This window comes from Pinus tabuliformis, chromosome 6 (assembly GCF_031772625.1).
Source record: "Pinus tabuliformis cultivar Carrire ecotype Pingquan chromosome 6, CPIR1, whole genome shotgun sequence".
In the NCBI taxonomy this organism is placed as follows: domain Eukaryota; kingdom Viridiplantae; phylum Streptophyta; class Pinopsida; order Pinales; family Pinaceae; genus Pinus; species Pinus tabuliformis.
In genome coordinates, this window is record NC_142292.1 from 870,221,497 (window position 1) to 870,239,495 (window position 17,999).

The 17,999-nt window shown below is 42.3% G+C and overlaps 1 protein-coding gene across 3 annotated transcripts in view; it reads right to left on the reverse strand.

Annotated features, from left to right (window-relative positions):
- LOC149261654 (P-loop containing nucleoside triphosphate hydrolases superfamily protein) overlaps positions 1–17,999 on the reverse strand; it is a 407,150-nt gene that overhangs the window by 246,716 nt on the left and 142,435 nt on the right. For all 3 annotated transcript variants that reach the window (XM_089422575.1, XM_089422571.1, XM_089422565.1), the window contains one exon: positions 17,157–17,281. In XM_089422575.1, the coding sequence (XP_089278701.1) occupies positions 17,157–17,281 (125 nt within the window). The remainder of the gene's footprint in view (positions 1–17,156; positions 17,282–17,999) is intronic.

A 17,999-nucleotide genomic window follows, 5' to 3' on the forward strand; every position in this document is an offset into this window, starting at 1 on the left:
TCATCAAAATGCTCAGTTCCTCCTCAACTCCAGAGATTGCTCCTCCTGCAAAATACTGATGAAACTACCTTGCCCGAGTAGGCACTCGAAGTCCCCCAGGGCTAAGGGTGAGATCTCCGAATGGAGACACTCGATGCACTAAACAGTGCTACAGACAGGCTAAACAGCCAGCGTGCTCTAAGTCGAAGTGACTAGCTCAAATGCAACATAATCGAATGCCCAAATGAGGAGGCTCCTCTCTCCTTTATAGCATTGGCCTCTCTCAAAACCCTAAGGCCCACCTCCTCCAACGTAGCCTCTCTCTTGCCACGTGCTCCTTCTCCATCTGCGCAGTCCCTCCAAGTGTCTACGTGGGGCCCCTTCTCTACGTGGTCCTTTGGCCCCCTTGGCTCCCCTTTTAAGTTACAACGTTGAGCTACTAGGGAGTGACTTTATTCAAAAAGTGAGTTGTGTCCCCCCTTTCCTCACCTTTTTATTTATAAATAACTATATAAGGCAAAATTGAGCAAAATCGAATATTCCAATTAGCCATGGCTAATTAGGAATAGTATAGAAAAGTAAGAAATTTTGATATGAAATGTAATGGGTTTGTAAAGAAATTTAGTCTTGGAGCATCTATAAGTCCGAGTCAAGGGTGTTGGTAGAGAGATAGAGGCTCTGCAGCTGTGTGCGTAGAGGCCTGGTAGAGTCCGCAGCTGTGTGCACGAACACCTGCAGTTGAGTGCGCAGAGCAGATCTGGTTGTAGTAAAGAGGAGATCAATAAAGATAAGCATTTTTGAGTCATTGTGTGGTTTTTTGTGGACTTGTTTGTTGCTTATGTTCTGAATTTATGTATGATATGTTATATGAGCTTATATCTTTCTTTATAATTGCCCACATGGGGTTTTAAGTTCAAATGTTTGCTTAAAGACTATAAAAAGAAGATCAGATCTCTAATAATTTCATTAATAAGAAAGTACACCCACACAAATCTTCGCAGAAGTCTAATAATTACCCACAGTGGCGCGAGGCCACATAGCGGCCCGCGACCCCTTCAGACCACATCAAGACATCCCAAGGGTGCGGAAACCTGGTTCCAGCACCCTCCCGTGCTACCTCGGGTGAGACCTCACTTCGCGCTCCGAGGCCTATTACCGAAAGGGCTAGTAACTGCGGGATTTGTTTGGCTAATAACTCTTCCGAACCTAGGTGAGGGCCCAATAAGCCAACAGATATGCGAGAGTCTTGTGTTATTTTGAAGATGTGAGAGACCTGTCATGCTAGAGACTGTGCTATTCGAGAGACCTGCCATGGAGAGACTTGCCGCGCGAGAGACCTTTGCCATCGATCATAACTCTTGCGAATAATTTTAGAGAGGAGACATATCCAAATCTCAAAACCAAAATTGATTCAAACGAGGTGCCTTTTGAAGATCAACTCAATAGGGTTTATATAGATATTTGCTCAACCTAATAGGTGCCTTTGGATAGGCCTAAATTAGGCATTAAAAGGGGGGTTTCAAATTTTAAATATATAAAATTTGATTGTCCAAATAATATTTTCTATTGAGGCCAAAGGGCTTGCTATTTGGGGCTTATGGGATCTAATGGAAATTGTCCCATAGTTACCCAATTTTAACACTCTCACTCATCTAGGGAGGAATTTCCATCAACATCATCTAGGATATCTCATCATAGTTGCATCATACGTGTCTCAAGTGTACATATCATAAGGAAGATAGACATTTGTATCATCGATAAGAACAAACTCATATCTGTTGATTTGGGGTAGCACCGGATGTGCTCTAGCCACGAAAATTGATAGAGAGGCTAAGGCACATGAGATCTCTAATACCCAGAAAGAGTTTGGGCAGATTCTAAACAGTTTGGGAGATATTAAAATAATTAATATTTTTAATGGAGTCCCAAGTCTAAACTTAGGGAAAATAAAATATTAATGTGAATTAATATAAAATTGTGTTAGAATGGTCCAAAAGGAATGGATCAAGCCAGATCTAATCTTAGCCGTTGATTAGGGACTTAATCTCGGCTGTTGATTTGTCAACGAGAAAAGTATAAGAGGAGGCTTGAGGGTCACTTGGAGAATACACCAAGAGATCAAGATTTCAACTTTCTGGGGTTGGGTTTGCTGAGAAAGTTGAGAGAGTGATCAGAGTTGCAGCTAAGGGGCAGTGAATACAGAAGCAGAGAGGCAGAGATAGCACCAGGAGGATCAGTGCAGTAGCCGGAGAGAGGGACGCAGAAGCAGCCAAGGGTTCACGCAGAGCCAGCTAGGGCTCACGCAAAGGCAGCCAGGAGCTGCGCAGTGCCTCAGAGGGCCAACGTGTGTGATGCAAAGGGCAAGAGGACTGATGCAATGCCTCCAGAGGTTGACGCAGGCAAAGCCAAAGTGACGTTGGGCTAACGCTAGGCCAGAGAGTAGCTGACGATGGGGTTTCGTGGGGCAGATTGGAGCTATGGAGCTGTCAGAGTGTTTATTCGGAGTAATTCTTCAAGGATCACTGGGAATCCAAGCTTTCACAAGAATTCCAAGGTCTAGGAACCCCCATTGTAAGATACATACCTTAAACTTGAACCTTGAAATTCCCCTTAAGCCCTTCCTTGAGAGCTTTAAACCTTGCCTCCAAAGCAAGCAAGACACATATTTGAGCCTCTCTTATGAATAGGCTTCTCGGACCACCCCTCACCCTACCATTGGTCTATCCATTTAGTGATCCTCATCATAACAGGTCACCTCCCATCTGTGAAAGTCCGTAAAGAGCATGGAGCCTTAGCCGAGGTGATAGTGGGTTATTGCTCCATTTGTTACCCTTAGCCTAGTAGTAGCCCTTCAAGGATCCTCTTTTAAAACCCCTGCAAGTTTGAGCAGTAACATTTTGGCGTCATTGTCGGGAACACAGAACGTGTGTTTTGTTCCCCATACGACATATTGACATATCATTATTGGTGACTCTGTTGGATGAACGAAGCCCTAGTTTTTCATTAAGCTTTAAAGTTAGTACTTGTAGGGTGAAGCAAGCATCTATCAAGGCACTTTAAATCACCTTGGCAACTCCATTTCAATTCTAATATGCAAGATCATAAAAACTGGACTATAGTAAAAGAGAGATTAATCTTAGTTCTACATTTGCAAAACTCACTGACCAAGACATTCATGAACTGCAAAAGAATGGGAATAAATATGCATAATCTTATCAAAATGTATTGGAAGGTATGGATATGGAACTCATGCTCGAGTTTTATAGATCACAACAAGTGCAACTCGACATAATGAGGGATTTCTATGAGGGGGATCCTAGTCACCTCTTTGACCTTGCTCACCTAACCTATGCTTTGAATATTTTGACTGACCTAATCAATGATAAATGTTATAGTCAACCGCAAAGTCCCACAATGGGTAATCAATTGGATGACATTGAAAGCTCAAGTGTGAGTGAGGATGATGAGCAAATGTCAGTTATAGAATTGAAAGACAATGGCGATGAGGAGAGGAACATCTCCCCTAATGATGAAGAGTTGGATCCTCTAAGCCTCCAAATCACGCAAGAAAGAATGGATGAATATAGTAGGTCATTCAAGGGGTTAGTAAGGAAATGTAATTCTAATGAAGTATTCTTTCGTTTGCACGAATAAGAGGTGAAGCTTCATAAGATGAAATGTGAATATAAAGAAAACCCCACTAATGCTCTCCTCCTAGAAGCATATTGCCAAAATCATGTAACAAATACCTTAGCAGTTGTTCTTCAAGAGAAGAGGGAGGAAGAGACATCCCGCTTGTCAACCAACCAAGATGAAGATACCCTTGAGGATCTGTCTGATGAAAAAGAAGATGAGTCCTTGTTGGGTCCACATGATGAACGGAATGATTTTGAGAACACGTGTATTGGGAATGATGAGGCTATGGAAAGTAAAGTTGAGGCTGACCTTACCTTTCTTAAGGATATCACTCCTGATGACTTTCCTTTTGAGAACCTTGAGGAAGGTGATCCCATGAGCTCCTTGAAAGATGACATTGGAGATTATTTCCGCATTGAAAAAAAGAAATGGGAAATTGTTGGGCCTCAATTTGATTGTGCTCCCATTTATGATACCGACAAGGAGGATGAGCCTAAGAGTAGTTTTCCCTTTCTCCGAGGCATTACTTGCGATGACATATCCATCGATACCCCTGGGAAGGAGAATTATTATTTTCCCTTACATGAAGAAAGACAGTTGGAAATAATCGATTCTCCTTTTAAGGAGAACCCGACCTTTGATGCTTATAATGAGGAAAGCAATAAGGTTCCTACCTACCTTCCTTATGATTCTGGGAGTATATTCAAATCACTTGAGCCTCTAGAGTTGGATTTTTAGGATCTCGTTGAAACTTCACCTTCCCCTTTGCCCTTTTCTATTGTTCATCATCTTGAGTCTTCATCGAGTGATTCCCTCACCCCTTGTCATATGATCTCAAGTGACCATGAGCCCTTTCCCCCTTCCGAGTATAGTGTCGAGGAAGAGCCCCTCATTGATTACACTTTACATCCTTGGACAGTCCCTCAGGTTTTTGATCACTCCATGACCTCCCCTCTCCGATGTGACCATCACATTGAGCAACCTATTTGTTGCACTCCTTCTTTCCCTCACCCTTTCGTTCCCCTCTCATCACAACCTTGTGACATCTTCAAAGCACAATATTATGAGCAATGATTGTGATAAGAGGTTCTTAAGGATAATCATTCATTCCACCATTTAATACTTAGAGGGAAGGCTCCGCATTTCTAGATTAACCCGGGTTCCTTCTCTTAGGGATTCCTCTTACCTCACATGAGAAACATATTTTCCCACCTCCCGCCTACAGCATCCTCCATGTGTTTGGGTTTGCATTCGCTTTGGGATTTGTTGCATGAGTAATCATGTAGGTATGAATATTTATATTGATTTAATGACATGTCGCTTGCACTAGCTTTATGGTTACACTTAATATTAGCTTCGTCGTATGCATGTTAGGGTAGGATGCATTGCATGCTCATTTTGCATTAGAACTAATGTCATATGATATTTCTCATGATCGTTAGTTACATTTAGACCTAAAAACTACATTTGAAAGATTACTTCTATGAGTCGATTTTACGGGTCTAATCCAAGCATGTGCGATCATGAGATGTCGCAAAAGCATGTTGCCTTGTGTTTTTCATCTATTATATGTGTAGGTAACAGGTCTACGGTAACCACGACATTGCTATAGTTCTTGTGACCTCCCATTCAAGTAGCTTTGTCCACTTTTCCGAGAGATCACGTCCCAGTTGGAGCCAAATGTTACCCACCATTTTGTGGGTGATATCCCTAGGAGAAAAAATTTCTCCAAGATGGTCCTCAGCCGACAACCAGCGGCCCCTTGCAGCCGCTAACTAGCTCGTTGAGCCATTTTTCCGCCACCTGAACCAACCATGTCGTCCCTCACCCATTTGTCATGATCGTATGTTTGAAGGTGAGCCTCCTGAACCTAAAGTTATGCCTTGTCATTTGGTAATTGAGTGTTGTAGTTTGCTTCTCATGGATACTTATGGGCATGGATTAATGGCGGAATTCGGCGGAAAGAGTGGGCTAGGTTTGTGCTCTTGTCCCCTAGACCTCTTTTGGATGTTAACCTCGGACCCTAGTCCCGTGGGATCTCTTTTATCGACCTTTGGGCTTTAGGGATGGTACTACATGGGAAACCCTGATTTTGGTTGCGTGGCCCCACTGCCTCATGCACATTTATCACTCCCCCTCCACTCATTATAACCCCATTCGTCATTTCTCCCACCTCGGTCCACATAGGGTTAGCCTTCCCCTCCCCTTGCCCGCACCTTGGGTCGGGCTTAGAATTATGCCCCAGAGGTTGATGTAGCTGAAAAGAAAAGTAAAAGCATAATTGGTCACATTCAACAAGAATATGTACCACAAAATGCAAAAGATGGTCGGGACAAACGCATTTAGCACGTGGGCAAAAACCAATACATGAGCTCTACCCCATCATCATCACCATCACCTTGGTTCCTATAGGCCCTAGATCAGCCTACTTTATCATTTAGGAACCCATGATTGTCCCAACCCCTGGTGGGCACTGAACCGCCCTACCTTAAAGGGGGTATCCATTGTATATCTTACACATCATGCTCTTATCCCTTGAGCCCGGAGCATTTAATTAAATAAAAATCAGAAAAAGCAAAAGGCATATAAAAAGGGGTGGAAAAATCAAGGTCGGGGCACCTCATGCACCACAATTGCTCCCTCCTATACATTATATACCCAAGTGTGGGCTTCCCTTTTACTAGCTACCCTTGTACCCCAGCGTGTGGCCCAAGGCTTCCCCTTTCACTCCCTACTTTGTTCATCTCTTTATCACATGCCACCACCCTTTGAAGTATGTACCTTAGACATACTATCCCCTTTAAAGGTAGATACTAGAAACCACCTAATAGGGTACTTGGTTAACCCCATTTGGAGCTTAGAGACATTAGCACATGCCAAAGCCCACTATGGAAGGGCATGCCATTATGAAGTGCCCATGTTCGTAAGCTCTTTATCTCGATTTCCTTAAATGACCTGTTGTACTGGAAAGCTAGGGGACGCAATGGATATTATGCAGGATTGTAGATGGTCACCATTTTGGGTTTGGTCTCCCTATACAGGGTCCTAACCCTCCAGAGGGCTACATTGGCACATGTAGGGTGTGTGTAAACAGTCATGGGCCTCCACAGCAATAGACAACACCCCATGGATCCCCAAAGATGTTCAGAGATTGCTCGATATTCACCTATTAGACGAGGAAGATGCACCTAGTTCACCATGCCTAGTCAGCCCCACAGTTGTACCATGCACTTGGCAGATGACCTAGGACTTGTATGTTGATGTGGCATCACTTACACCATCATCTAAGCCCTTACAGATGGTCTACAGGCATCTTCGATCTACTTGGAGACCCATGAGGTTACTTGTGTGCCCTCACACCCATTGGGAGCACCACAGGTTTATTATTTGGAGAACAAGGGGCCAACCCCTTGTCCACTACTTTTGGGAGTCATATTCATCATTATGGCACTTATGGACTTCATCAGGCTTCTTAAAAGGCCCAACGATATGTATTATTGATCATTCGACCTTTTGAGAGGCTTATTCTTTTCTTTATGAGATAGTTTGGTGGGCTTGTCACCAAAAGTTTGTTGTTTTGCACATTATTTTATTTTAGGGGCTAATGTAGGCCCAAGTCGCTAAATCGAACTCATTAGAAGTATATAAATAGAAGTGATGACGATTCATTTTAGCATCATCACTTGCATTTGAAACTTTTATCTCTTTTGATATTTTCGCTGTCCTTCTTGGAGGACAAATTTTTGGAGCATGGAATGAATTTTGATGTTTAGGTAATTTTCATATGTCTTGGAGCTTCTTGATGGCAAGTTCTTTTAGATGGTTGGATATATTCTTATACATGTAAGTACATTTTAATGCTATTCTTTCTTGCAAATTTTGTCACATACATTGTTGCTGGGATTTCACTATACTAGGGCTTATTTGTTGCATCTCTTATGCGAAGTTACGAAAAATTTATTTCTGGATAGTAAATGTTTCATGTATGGGCCATGTATAATACATGAATGTTCCAAGCAAAGTTGTCTTTAAGGCCTCCTTAACCTAGAAAATTCAAAGGTCCATAGTCATAATTCTACCTGACTCAGTTTCTCCCCAAAGGATTAGGCACTGGTCCACCCAAAGCTGATCATCTTAAAGCTTTCTCATCCAACCCCCTCTCCTTCTCTAAGCCAATCCCATTAGGTCTCCTAGAGCATCATTTATCTTGCAAACCACCCATCAAAAAAGTTTGATCTCTTGGCCCCTACTGCGATGGTCTATCTCCTAAGTGACCTCCAATTTTGAAGAAATTTCGACGGTGGGATTTTGAGATATCTCAAGCCCTAGCCTCGAGATTGAATCTTGGCCTTAGTTTCCTTAGGCTAGAAGCCTTATTAGGACCCTCACATTGTCTTGCATTAAAAATTATTTCTTTGGTCTCTTTCCCCCTCCAAAATAGGTCAAGCATATCATTGGTTGTTAAACCCTACCCCCCAAGTCCACTTGGTCCCGTGTGGGCCCATACACTATTAAGGGTAATTCTTCAAGGATAACTAGAAATCCAAGCTTTCACAAGAATTCCAAGGTCTAGGAACCTCCATTATAAGATACATACCTTAAACCTAAACCTTGAAATTCCCCTTAAACCCTTCCTTGAGAGCTTTAAACCTTGCCTCCAAAGCAAGCAAGCCACATATTTGAGCCTCTCTTGTGAATAGGCTTCTAGGATCACCCCTCACCCTATCATTAGTCTATCCATTTAGTGATCCTCATCATAACGGGTCTCCTCCCATCGGTGAAAGTCCGTAAAGAGCAGGGAGCCTTAGCCGAGGTGACAGTGGGCTATTGCTCCATTTGTTGCCCTTAGCCTAGTAGTAGCCCTTCAAGGATCCCCTTTTAGGACCCCTGCTAGTTTGAGCAGTAACAATACCAACTCAGAATCTCTTTCCATCCAACCCAAAGGATAGGATCAAACGCACGTGTACCAACATGCACAACAACCTCATCATGGGAATGTTGCGCCCTACACAACTCATGTCGCCTCGTCTCACTGTCCAAGTCAACACATGAGATCTGACTAGGAAGCTCTGCCTCTCCCTCTCCAATGTGCAAAGGTAACCTAACAGTGCTATCAGCCCCACCTATGTATGCCTGAAGTGGGTTGCTCCGATGCTCCAATGTGTACTCCTCTAGAAGTACCATTAGGGAATGCAACCGTCCCCAACGTGAGTCAGCTTGGTCGCTGAATCGAAACAAACCACTCTCATACCATCCAACTCCTCATTCTGCTACAGAATGGTCTCTCAGACTGTCATGACCTCCTTTTTCTATGCTAGAAGGTCGGCCTAGAGCTAATGAAACAACTGTGGGTGGCCAAAATCTATAAACTCGAGCATAGCTCTAGGTACCTCTATGCCTATCAGCACCTCATCAATGGATATGCCTCCTAGCACCTCATCAATGGTGGATACCTCGGTGTCTCCTGCCACCTCATCAATGGTGGATACCTCGGTGTCTCCTGGCACCTCATCAATGGTGGATATGTCTCCTAGCACCTCACTAATCTGTTGCGCACTGCTATCACCTAAAAACTCAGACACAGCCCCGAACACCTCAACAACAGATGGCACCTTCTCAACAATGGACACATCTATGTCTCTTGGCACCTCATCAATGGATGGCCCTATGGGTGTATGCTCTACTCTCTCCCCCAAGGTGTCAGCCAGAGCTATCAAAGGAATCTCCAACAAGGGTGACTCTTGCGTCACGCTGGGTATATCTACGTGCTCCTCACAACCTTGTGTGCCCTCAACCTCATGCTCAACCTCCTCCTCAGGCTCCTGATATCTAAAGCCAGGTCTCCACCAGCAAAAGCGCCTCCTAGTCTCACCCTCTAACTGTCCCTGTCCTGTCTGCTCCTTTTGAGGAGATCTAGTGCCCTGATTTTGTCGACTTTCCCCACATGGTGTAGATGGTTGCACCCCCATGGCCTGCGCACCTCTAGTGTCTCTGTTGTAAGGATGAGGATGGATTTGGTCTGACACCTTCCTCAACTGGACCAACCTTGTTAGTTTCTGTAGCATCAGAGGTGTTATAGTCTCGAAACTTTGAGAGGCTAAAAGGCATGGGTTCTCCATAACCCATAAATCATTTCTAGAAATTCCACCTAGAAGTGTCTCAATTAGATTATTAGTCTATTTTTAATTATTTACTAAGTCTAAACATAGGAAAACGGGTTAATTAATCATAATTAATTGAGATAAGGTGTGAATCATCTAGAAAATCAGATGGATTGACAAGGAATTAATCTAGGCCCCTTGATTAAGTCTTAATCTTGGCCGTTGGAGGTCCTATAGAAGATTATAAGAAGAATTCGATGGGTAGATGGAAAACACACTTGTGAGAACCATAAAGAGTTTGATTTCCTTGAAGAGTTCAATTTTCCAGAGAGCCAACAGTGCTGGAAGAGTTCGAGCTTTAGTAAGGAAGCAGAGACAGTGAAGTCGGAGGAAGATTTATAGATCCAATGAGTGCATTGCAGAGAGAGGCCGAAATTTCTCCAAGAGCTTGCGTAGAGTTTTTAGAGGGTAGTTCGATTTGCTAAGGAAGGAAGACGTTTTCAGTTCCAGAGGTCGAGCAAAGGTTCTAGAGGGTTGGAGAAGCATTTTCCCAGTCAGCAGCAAGCAAGACGGCTAGACTGGCAGTCGATTCAAGCAGCATGTGTTGAAGGCAGCATCAGGTTGTCGCAGGGCTTGTGCAGGCCAAGTTGGACAACTAGCCTTTCAGAGCTCACACAATGTCGGGATTGCTCGGAATGAGGGTAATTTCCCTCCAAATATTTTTTCCAATATTTTCTCTACAGGATTGCCAACATTTGGCATCCAGAATGTACTTAGATAATTTCACTGATACTTAATAATAAAAACCCTCAGTTGTTGCACCAGTTTTCCCAAGTTGGGGTTTTCCGGGGGACATTTGTCCAAAAATAACTGTGTTAATTTTTATGTGTGCGCTAACATATTTCTTAGTTTCTAGCGCTATTATTTTTCGTAGTTTTATTTGTGAAGATTGCAGTGTGATTTATTCAGTATTTGTCGTTGTAAATAAATTGTAAAATTAGAAGAATAATTTCTAATTATGCAATAGGATTTCAAGACTTGAAATTTTCACAAACCTCTCATCGTTCTAGCAGATTCCACCCCAAAATTCCTGCATATTGAATCTTCCTTGAGCCATGGGTTTGTCTATGGTTTCACCCATCACTGTGCATACATGCCCATATCTACCATGATCTTGCTAGTTACCCCACAGTTGGCCCAGATCATGCTCTAATAACACTATAATATTCCAAATGGAAAAATACCATAGATAACAGAAGCAATGGACTAGCTACATCTACAAAATTCAGAAATGCACAACCATACACATTTGAACATGGAAATATGAGCGAAAACTTTGATTCATTGTATTAATTTTGATAAATATGAGTACAATAGATGAGATCAAAGTAACCTGGGCTTGCTACTGCAAGTTATGGCAAGAACCCAAGTGTGACTACAATGCTCAAATGTTGGAAAGATCCAGGAAAAACGACGCATGCCCATGAAGAATTGCTTGTTGTTGTTGGAAGGAAAATGGGGGAACGTATCTAAGAGTGCATGGAGTGCTCTGATGGTGGCCTCCTCACTAGATGCCCGGCAAGGCCCAAAAGTATCCCATAACCCCAAGTGGTGGAAATGGTCTCAGGGTGAACTGCACCCTCCAACAATTTCTATTGTTGGCTGTTGGATGAAACTAGGAATCATGCTCTCAGGAGTCAGAAGTGCTCAAAAAATTATGCCCCTCAAGCTGGTGTTGTTAGTTTTAGTAACATCGTAGATGTTCTAGTCTCAGAACTTTGTGGAGAGACTTCAACACATGAGTTAAACACATGAGTTCTCCATAACCCCGAAATCGTTTATGGAAATTCCACCTAGAAGTATCTCAATTAGGTTATTAGTCTATTTTGAATTATATCCTAAGTCTAAACTTAGGAAAAGGAGCTAACTAATGAGAATTAATTGAGATAAGGCATGAATCATCTAGAAACTCACACAAATCGACAAGAAATTAATTTGGGCCCTTGATTAAGTTCTAATCTTGGTCGTTGGAGGGCCAACAAAGGATTATAAGAAGTCAATGGGTAGATGGAGAATACACTTGTGAGAACCACAGAGAGTTCAATTTCCTTCGAGAGTTCGATTTTCTAGAGAGTTAACAGTGCTAGAAGAGTTCGAGCTTCAGTAAGGAAGCAGAGATAGTGAGGGGCAGAGATAGTGAGGCCGGAGGAAGTTCTCCAGATCCGATGAAGTGCATTGCAGAGAAAGGATGGAATTTCTCCAAGAATTTGCGCAGAGGCAGCGCAGGGGCTTCATTGGGTAGTTCAATTTGCTGAGGAAGGAATATGTTTTCAATTCCAGAGGCCAAGCTGAGGTTCCAGAGTGTCGGAGAAGCATTTTCCTTGTCAACAACAGGCAAGAGGGCTTGATTAGCAGACAATTTGGGCAACATGTGTGGCGGGCAACGCCAAATTTGATGCAAAGCCTACTCAAACCCAATTGGACAACTTGCTTTTCAATGGCAGTCAAGTGTCGGGATTACTCAAAGTGAGGGTAATTTCCCTCAAGATATTTTGCCAGTATTTTCTCTGAAGGATAGCCTGTTTTCGGCATCTAGATTGTACTCTGAATTTCTCACAGTTGCATAATAATAATAAAACCCTCAGTTGTTGCACCGGTTTTCCCGCATTAGGTTTTTCTTGCGACCTTTGTCCAAATATAACTGTGTCAATTTTAATATGTGTGTGCTAGACTTTCTCAATTTTCAGCGCTATTATTTTCCGTAATTTTATTTGTGAAGGTTGCAGGGTGAATTATTTGGTATTTGTTGTAGCATATAAATTGTTAAATTAATTAACAATTAGAAAATTAATTTCCAGTTGCTGCAATAGGATTTTAGTATTGAAATTTTCACATGGTATCAGAGTGTGATTGATTAGCCGGGAAGCTTAGAAGTAGAAGAAAAGAATTTTGTTGTTCAGAGGGAGCATCAGGCTGAAATTCTCGAAGTTTGTGCAGTGCCTAGCCAAGCAGTGCGAATTACTGGGCAAGGGTTCGCTTTTCAATTGCACGGTGGCAGAAAATTCGATTTGCGCAGATTACTGATTCCAGCGGGTAGAGGGAGAAACAACAGCTCAGATTTTCGTTGAATAGACTCCTTTGTTAGACGCAAAGTTTTGCAGCAGCAGAATCAATGTCAGGTGGAAGAGAAAAGCGCACACAGAGGAAAAATTTCTCTCAAGGGACTTCGAGTCTCAGAAGTTTGATTTTCCAGTTGCAGATTGGCAGTAGTTGAGAGCAGATTTCCTCACTCCGGAAGGGAGTGCGAATAGCAAAACCAGCAGCCAAGCAAAGGGAAAGACGGAGTTTTTGACAGTTTCTAAGATTGCCACAATTGGGCTCAGAGACCAGGATAGGTTGGAGGAAGCCTCCAACTATGTCATCTAGAAAGCTACGATGTCCTTCCTTCTGCATGAATATGGCCTGAAGATCTATGAATAAAATGTGGTAGCAGTACCCCAGGATGTCGATCAACTCAAAGAGTACAGGAGAGAAATGGCAAAGGCGAAGAGGATGATTTTGGATGGATTTTGAGACCATCTACTCTCACATGTGGCAGACAAAGGTATGGCCAAGTAGATGTGGGATACTCTTTCTGAGCTATTTCAGAGTTCTTCCAAGCATCAGAAGATGTTTCTCCAGAAGAAGCTAAAAAGCATAAGGATGCAGAAGGGCGAAAGCAAAGATGGCTTCCTCACCAGACTTCAAGAAGTCAAAGATCAACTAGCAGCGGTTGGGGAAGCACCCCAACCCACAGAGCTTGTACGATTGGCACTGAATAATGTATCAGATGACTGGCAAGTATTTGTCCAAAGTATCTTGGGCATAGACAACTTTCCTAAGTGGGACATGATGTGGTCCGATCTACAACAGGAGGAGTTGTGGCGGGCTCTAGTAAAGAGTACCATCAACGGCAGCAACAGTAAGGGACCACAGGGTGAGAAGGAAGAGGAAAATGTAGCCCTAGAATCTAAGGGTCCCAGTCAGGGGCAGGGGGAAATGAAGAAGAAGAAGGACCTGTCAAAGATCAAGTGCTTCAGATGTGGTGAGTTCAACCACTACAGTACTCAGTGTCCTCTCAAGTATAAGGACAAGCAAAGGAAGTAGGATGAGGTAGCAACGCCCGCAGAGATTGATAATTTTTCCTCCAGGTTGGAGGAAGACTTTGCGATGTTTGCAGATATACCTCCAGGAGAGAGGTGGGGCGATTTAGAGCTTTAGTCCAAGAGCAGCACAGACATGGGCAAGGTCCATTGAGGTGTCCTCCTCATGGATCATTACCTTGCTGCAAGGGCCCACAATATTCAATAGCAGGATGGATCAGTGTCAGTGATGCAGCCAAATTCCGAAGTGACAGAGGCAGACTAGTTGCAGTCAAGAGTAGAGAAGCGCAGTGCAGTGTTGGCAGCAGAGCAAGTGGCTCAGTAGTAGAGTCAGCAGTAGTGCAGATTCCCAGTGGTCAATGCAGAGGCTAGTAGCAGTCAGGATTCGAGAGATTGATGCATCATACTGAACAAAGTTGATTTGCTATTTAGGATGCTTCTCAGTTGCAGTGGTTACAATTGCAACAGCAACAAATAAGAGGGAGTTGCAGTGCATATGCAGAGTTGGCAGCAATACAGCTGTGTCAGTAGCAGCACAAATGCAACATCAAAGTTGCACAGTGGTTGGTAGGCAGTGGCCAAACAGCAACAGGGTGACAGAGGTTGGTAAAGAAACAAGGTGTTCTGACAGGATGTGCAGCACTAGAGAGAGAACAACTTTCTCACTAAGAGGGAGTGTTAGTTTCTATAGCATCAGAGGTGTTCTAGTCTCGAAACTTTCTGGAGAGACTAAAACACATGAGTTCTCCATAACCAAGAAATCATTTCTAGAAAATCCACCTAGAAGTGTCTCAATTAGATTATTAGCCTATTTTTAATTATTTCTTAAGTCTAAACTTAGAAAAAGGGGTTAATTAATCAGAATTAATTGAGATAAGTTGTGAATCATCTAGAAACTCACACAGATCGACATGAAATTAATCTGGACCCTTGATTAAGTTCTAATCATGGCCTTTGGAGGTCCAATAGAGGATTATAAGAAGAAGTCGATGGGTAGATGGTGAATACACTTGTGAGAACCATAGAGAGTTCGATTTCCTTGGAGAGTTTGATTTTCCAGAGAGCCAGCAGTGCTAGAAGAGTTCAAGCTTCAGTAGGGAAGCATAGACAATGAGATCGGAGGAAGTTCTCCAGATCCAGCGAAGTGCATTGTAGAGAAAGGAAGAAATTTCTCCAGGACGCTGCACAGAGGAAGCGCAGGGGCTTCATTGGGCAGTTCGATTTGTTGAGGAAGTAAGATGTTTTCATTTCCAAAGGTCGGGCAGATGTTTAAAGTGCCAGAGAAGTGTTTTCCCTATCAGCGATAGGCAGGACAGCGTGATTCGCAGACAATTCGGGCAGCACGTGTGGCAGGAAACTCCGGGTTGACGCAGAGCCTGTGCATTCTCAGTTGGATGGCTTGCTTTTTAGTGGTAGTCAAGTGTCAGGATTGCTCAAAGTGAGGGCAATTTACCTTAAGATATTTTTGCCAGTATTTTCCCTGCAAGATAGCCAATTTTCGACATCCAGATTGTAATCAAAATTTCTCACTGTCGAGTAATAATAATAAAACCCTCAACTGCTACAACGGTTTTCCCGCATTGGGTTTTTTCTGGGACATTTTTCCAAAAATAACTGTAACAATTTTGATGTGTGTGCTAGCTTTTCTGAGTTTTCAACGCTATTATTTTCCACAGTTTTATTTGTGAAGGTTGCAGTGTGAATTAGTTGGTATTTGTTGTAGCAGATAAATTGTTAAATTAATTAAGAATTAGAAAAATAATTTCCAGTTGCTGCAATAGGATTTCAGTATTGAAATTTTCACAGGTGCCTCTCCTCAACAAGTCCAACATAACCCAGAAAGGGTTTGGCTCCAACCCAAATCTCCCAAATACCCACAAACTAGTGCAAATTACCTAGTCCCTCCTCCTGTATGCACTGCTAAGAGTTCTAGTCCAATGCTCCCTAATTGCTCCCCAATTTCTCCTCAACCTTTTGCCAAAATTTCCTCACCTAATCCCCTTATTACTCCAGCCCCTAAATCCCAATTTCTACTTGTCCTTCAACCTCTACACAAAGCTGCCAATGAGAGCCCTGTGCAGGCCCAAAAAGACAAATTCGGCCTGTGGAATTGCCCCAGAATTCTGCCCTGCAACCACCTAAAATCTCTAACAAATGACAAGGCCAAACACTCCTGAAAGACTTGGGTTCTCCCGACCACTACAATTATCTCCCCAAGTGGTGTGAGATTTGCAACTGCATCCTCCCACATGCGGGACAAGGGAAACGACTCCTGCAATCGGCTTTGTAATGGCTCTGAAAGTGTAATGTATGACTCTCCTAGGGTGGCACTCGAGGTCCACTGAAGAAGAGGTGGGATTCTCGCCCGGAAATCTCGGGTGCTAAACAGCGCAATGTTGACTTGGCTAAACAACACAAGCCCCTAAATGATGGCCCTCATCTTCTATTTATGCTTGTTGCCCTCCTCCTCTCCTCATGGGCCCCATTCTCCACTAGTACACCTTCCCTCTCCTTCTTTCTCTCTCCACAAGTGCGTTTTTCCTAAGGGAGTGTGAATTCCCTTTGTGTGTGCCCCCCACAACCCACCAAAAATTCGATTTTCTCCTTCTCCTAAGTCAAAATACCAAAAATTGTTGCTAATTTCAAAATTATCAAAAATTGTAATATTTCCTAAGTGGCTAAGGAAATTAGGGATATTACAGCGTGGAACATGCCTCAAACAATGTCTTTACCCCCAAAAACCTCAAAATGTGAAATATGCTTCCAAATACATAGAAGTGCATTGATATATGTGGAAGTGCCTTGATTTGACATATGAATGGGGCTAGGGTTCACATAGTAACCCTCCTAAGGTAGCTCACCTCTTTAATGTGTTGTTTGCCTTCCAAATGAGCCCTATATTGTCCTAAGTAATCCATGAATGAAGGATACAACCATGCTCAAGCAAAGATCAAACCCAAATGTGCCCTCCAAGACTGTGCATTTGAAACTAATCTTCAAAGGGGACACACTTCCATGCATTGCATGCTGACTTTAGGAACCTTCCTAAGGTAGAAAAATGACCAATAATTTCTCTTGAGGTATGCAAAATGAACAGTGCATTTTCAGGTTGTAACAAGCCATATGGGCACTTTCATCACTAGATAGTATAAGTCATTGTGTTTAAAATCTAGTTGTCTAAAGTTTTGAATGTTCCCAAATCAAATCTCAACAATTTAATATGACAATAATAGTACTTTACATTTCAATCAGATTGCCCTGACTTGTATTATAGAGAAATTTGCTACTAAAAAAGCACCTGGAGGTCCTTCAAAGAGTACCGCTCGAGGTCGATTAGATTCAAATTTGCACCTAGTTCCTTTTGCTATGTTATCATATATCTCTGGTTGTCGTAGAGCCAACAAGACAGTGTCCTCTATTTCCCTGTAAAAATAAATCAATGTAGAACTTAACATACTATGTCATCGTTTTCTTTCTCAATGCCAAAGCAAAGTCATTTAAACTGTTGATAATTCATGTGCAAGAGAACAGATTCATGTTTATTAGAAAGAACAAAGGAAAAATTTGATTCAAGTTTATTCAAATGAGCAAAGGAAAAATTTGTGAACCATGCCAAGCCTCAAGTGAAAATTCTAGAAGCAAGAAATATATACAAGGTGTAAAAACCTTAGGAACACCTCTGAGATATAGTAATGTGTCTGAGAAACATGCTCCACAACTCCGTAATATCCAGATTCTAGATGGATAAATTTTCCATTGTTGCTACACCTTAAGCAATATTTAAAACTCTCCGCAAGGATTCAATTGATTTAACCACTTTAAGCATAAAAATCTTCCTGATAAATCAAAATTTAGAGAACTATGTGACTAGACATATGCCTTACATTTTATGAAATTAAATAGACCACGAACTCCAATTTAATGTCCCCGTCCACAAACATCATACATTCAAGACCTTATTGCTACCACAAAATTCACTACCAATTGAAAGGATGTTTTTGGCTCCACTCCTATTTTAATTAATATCCATGTAACTCAATTATATCATAGGATGGTTATGTGCAATGTGGTAGTATAATGTAGTTAAAAAAAATTGAACTTTAAGACTATAAAGCTAAAGAATCCTTACCACTCCATGAGA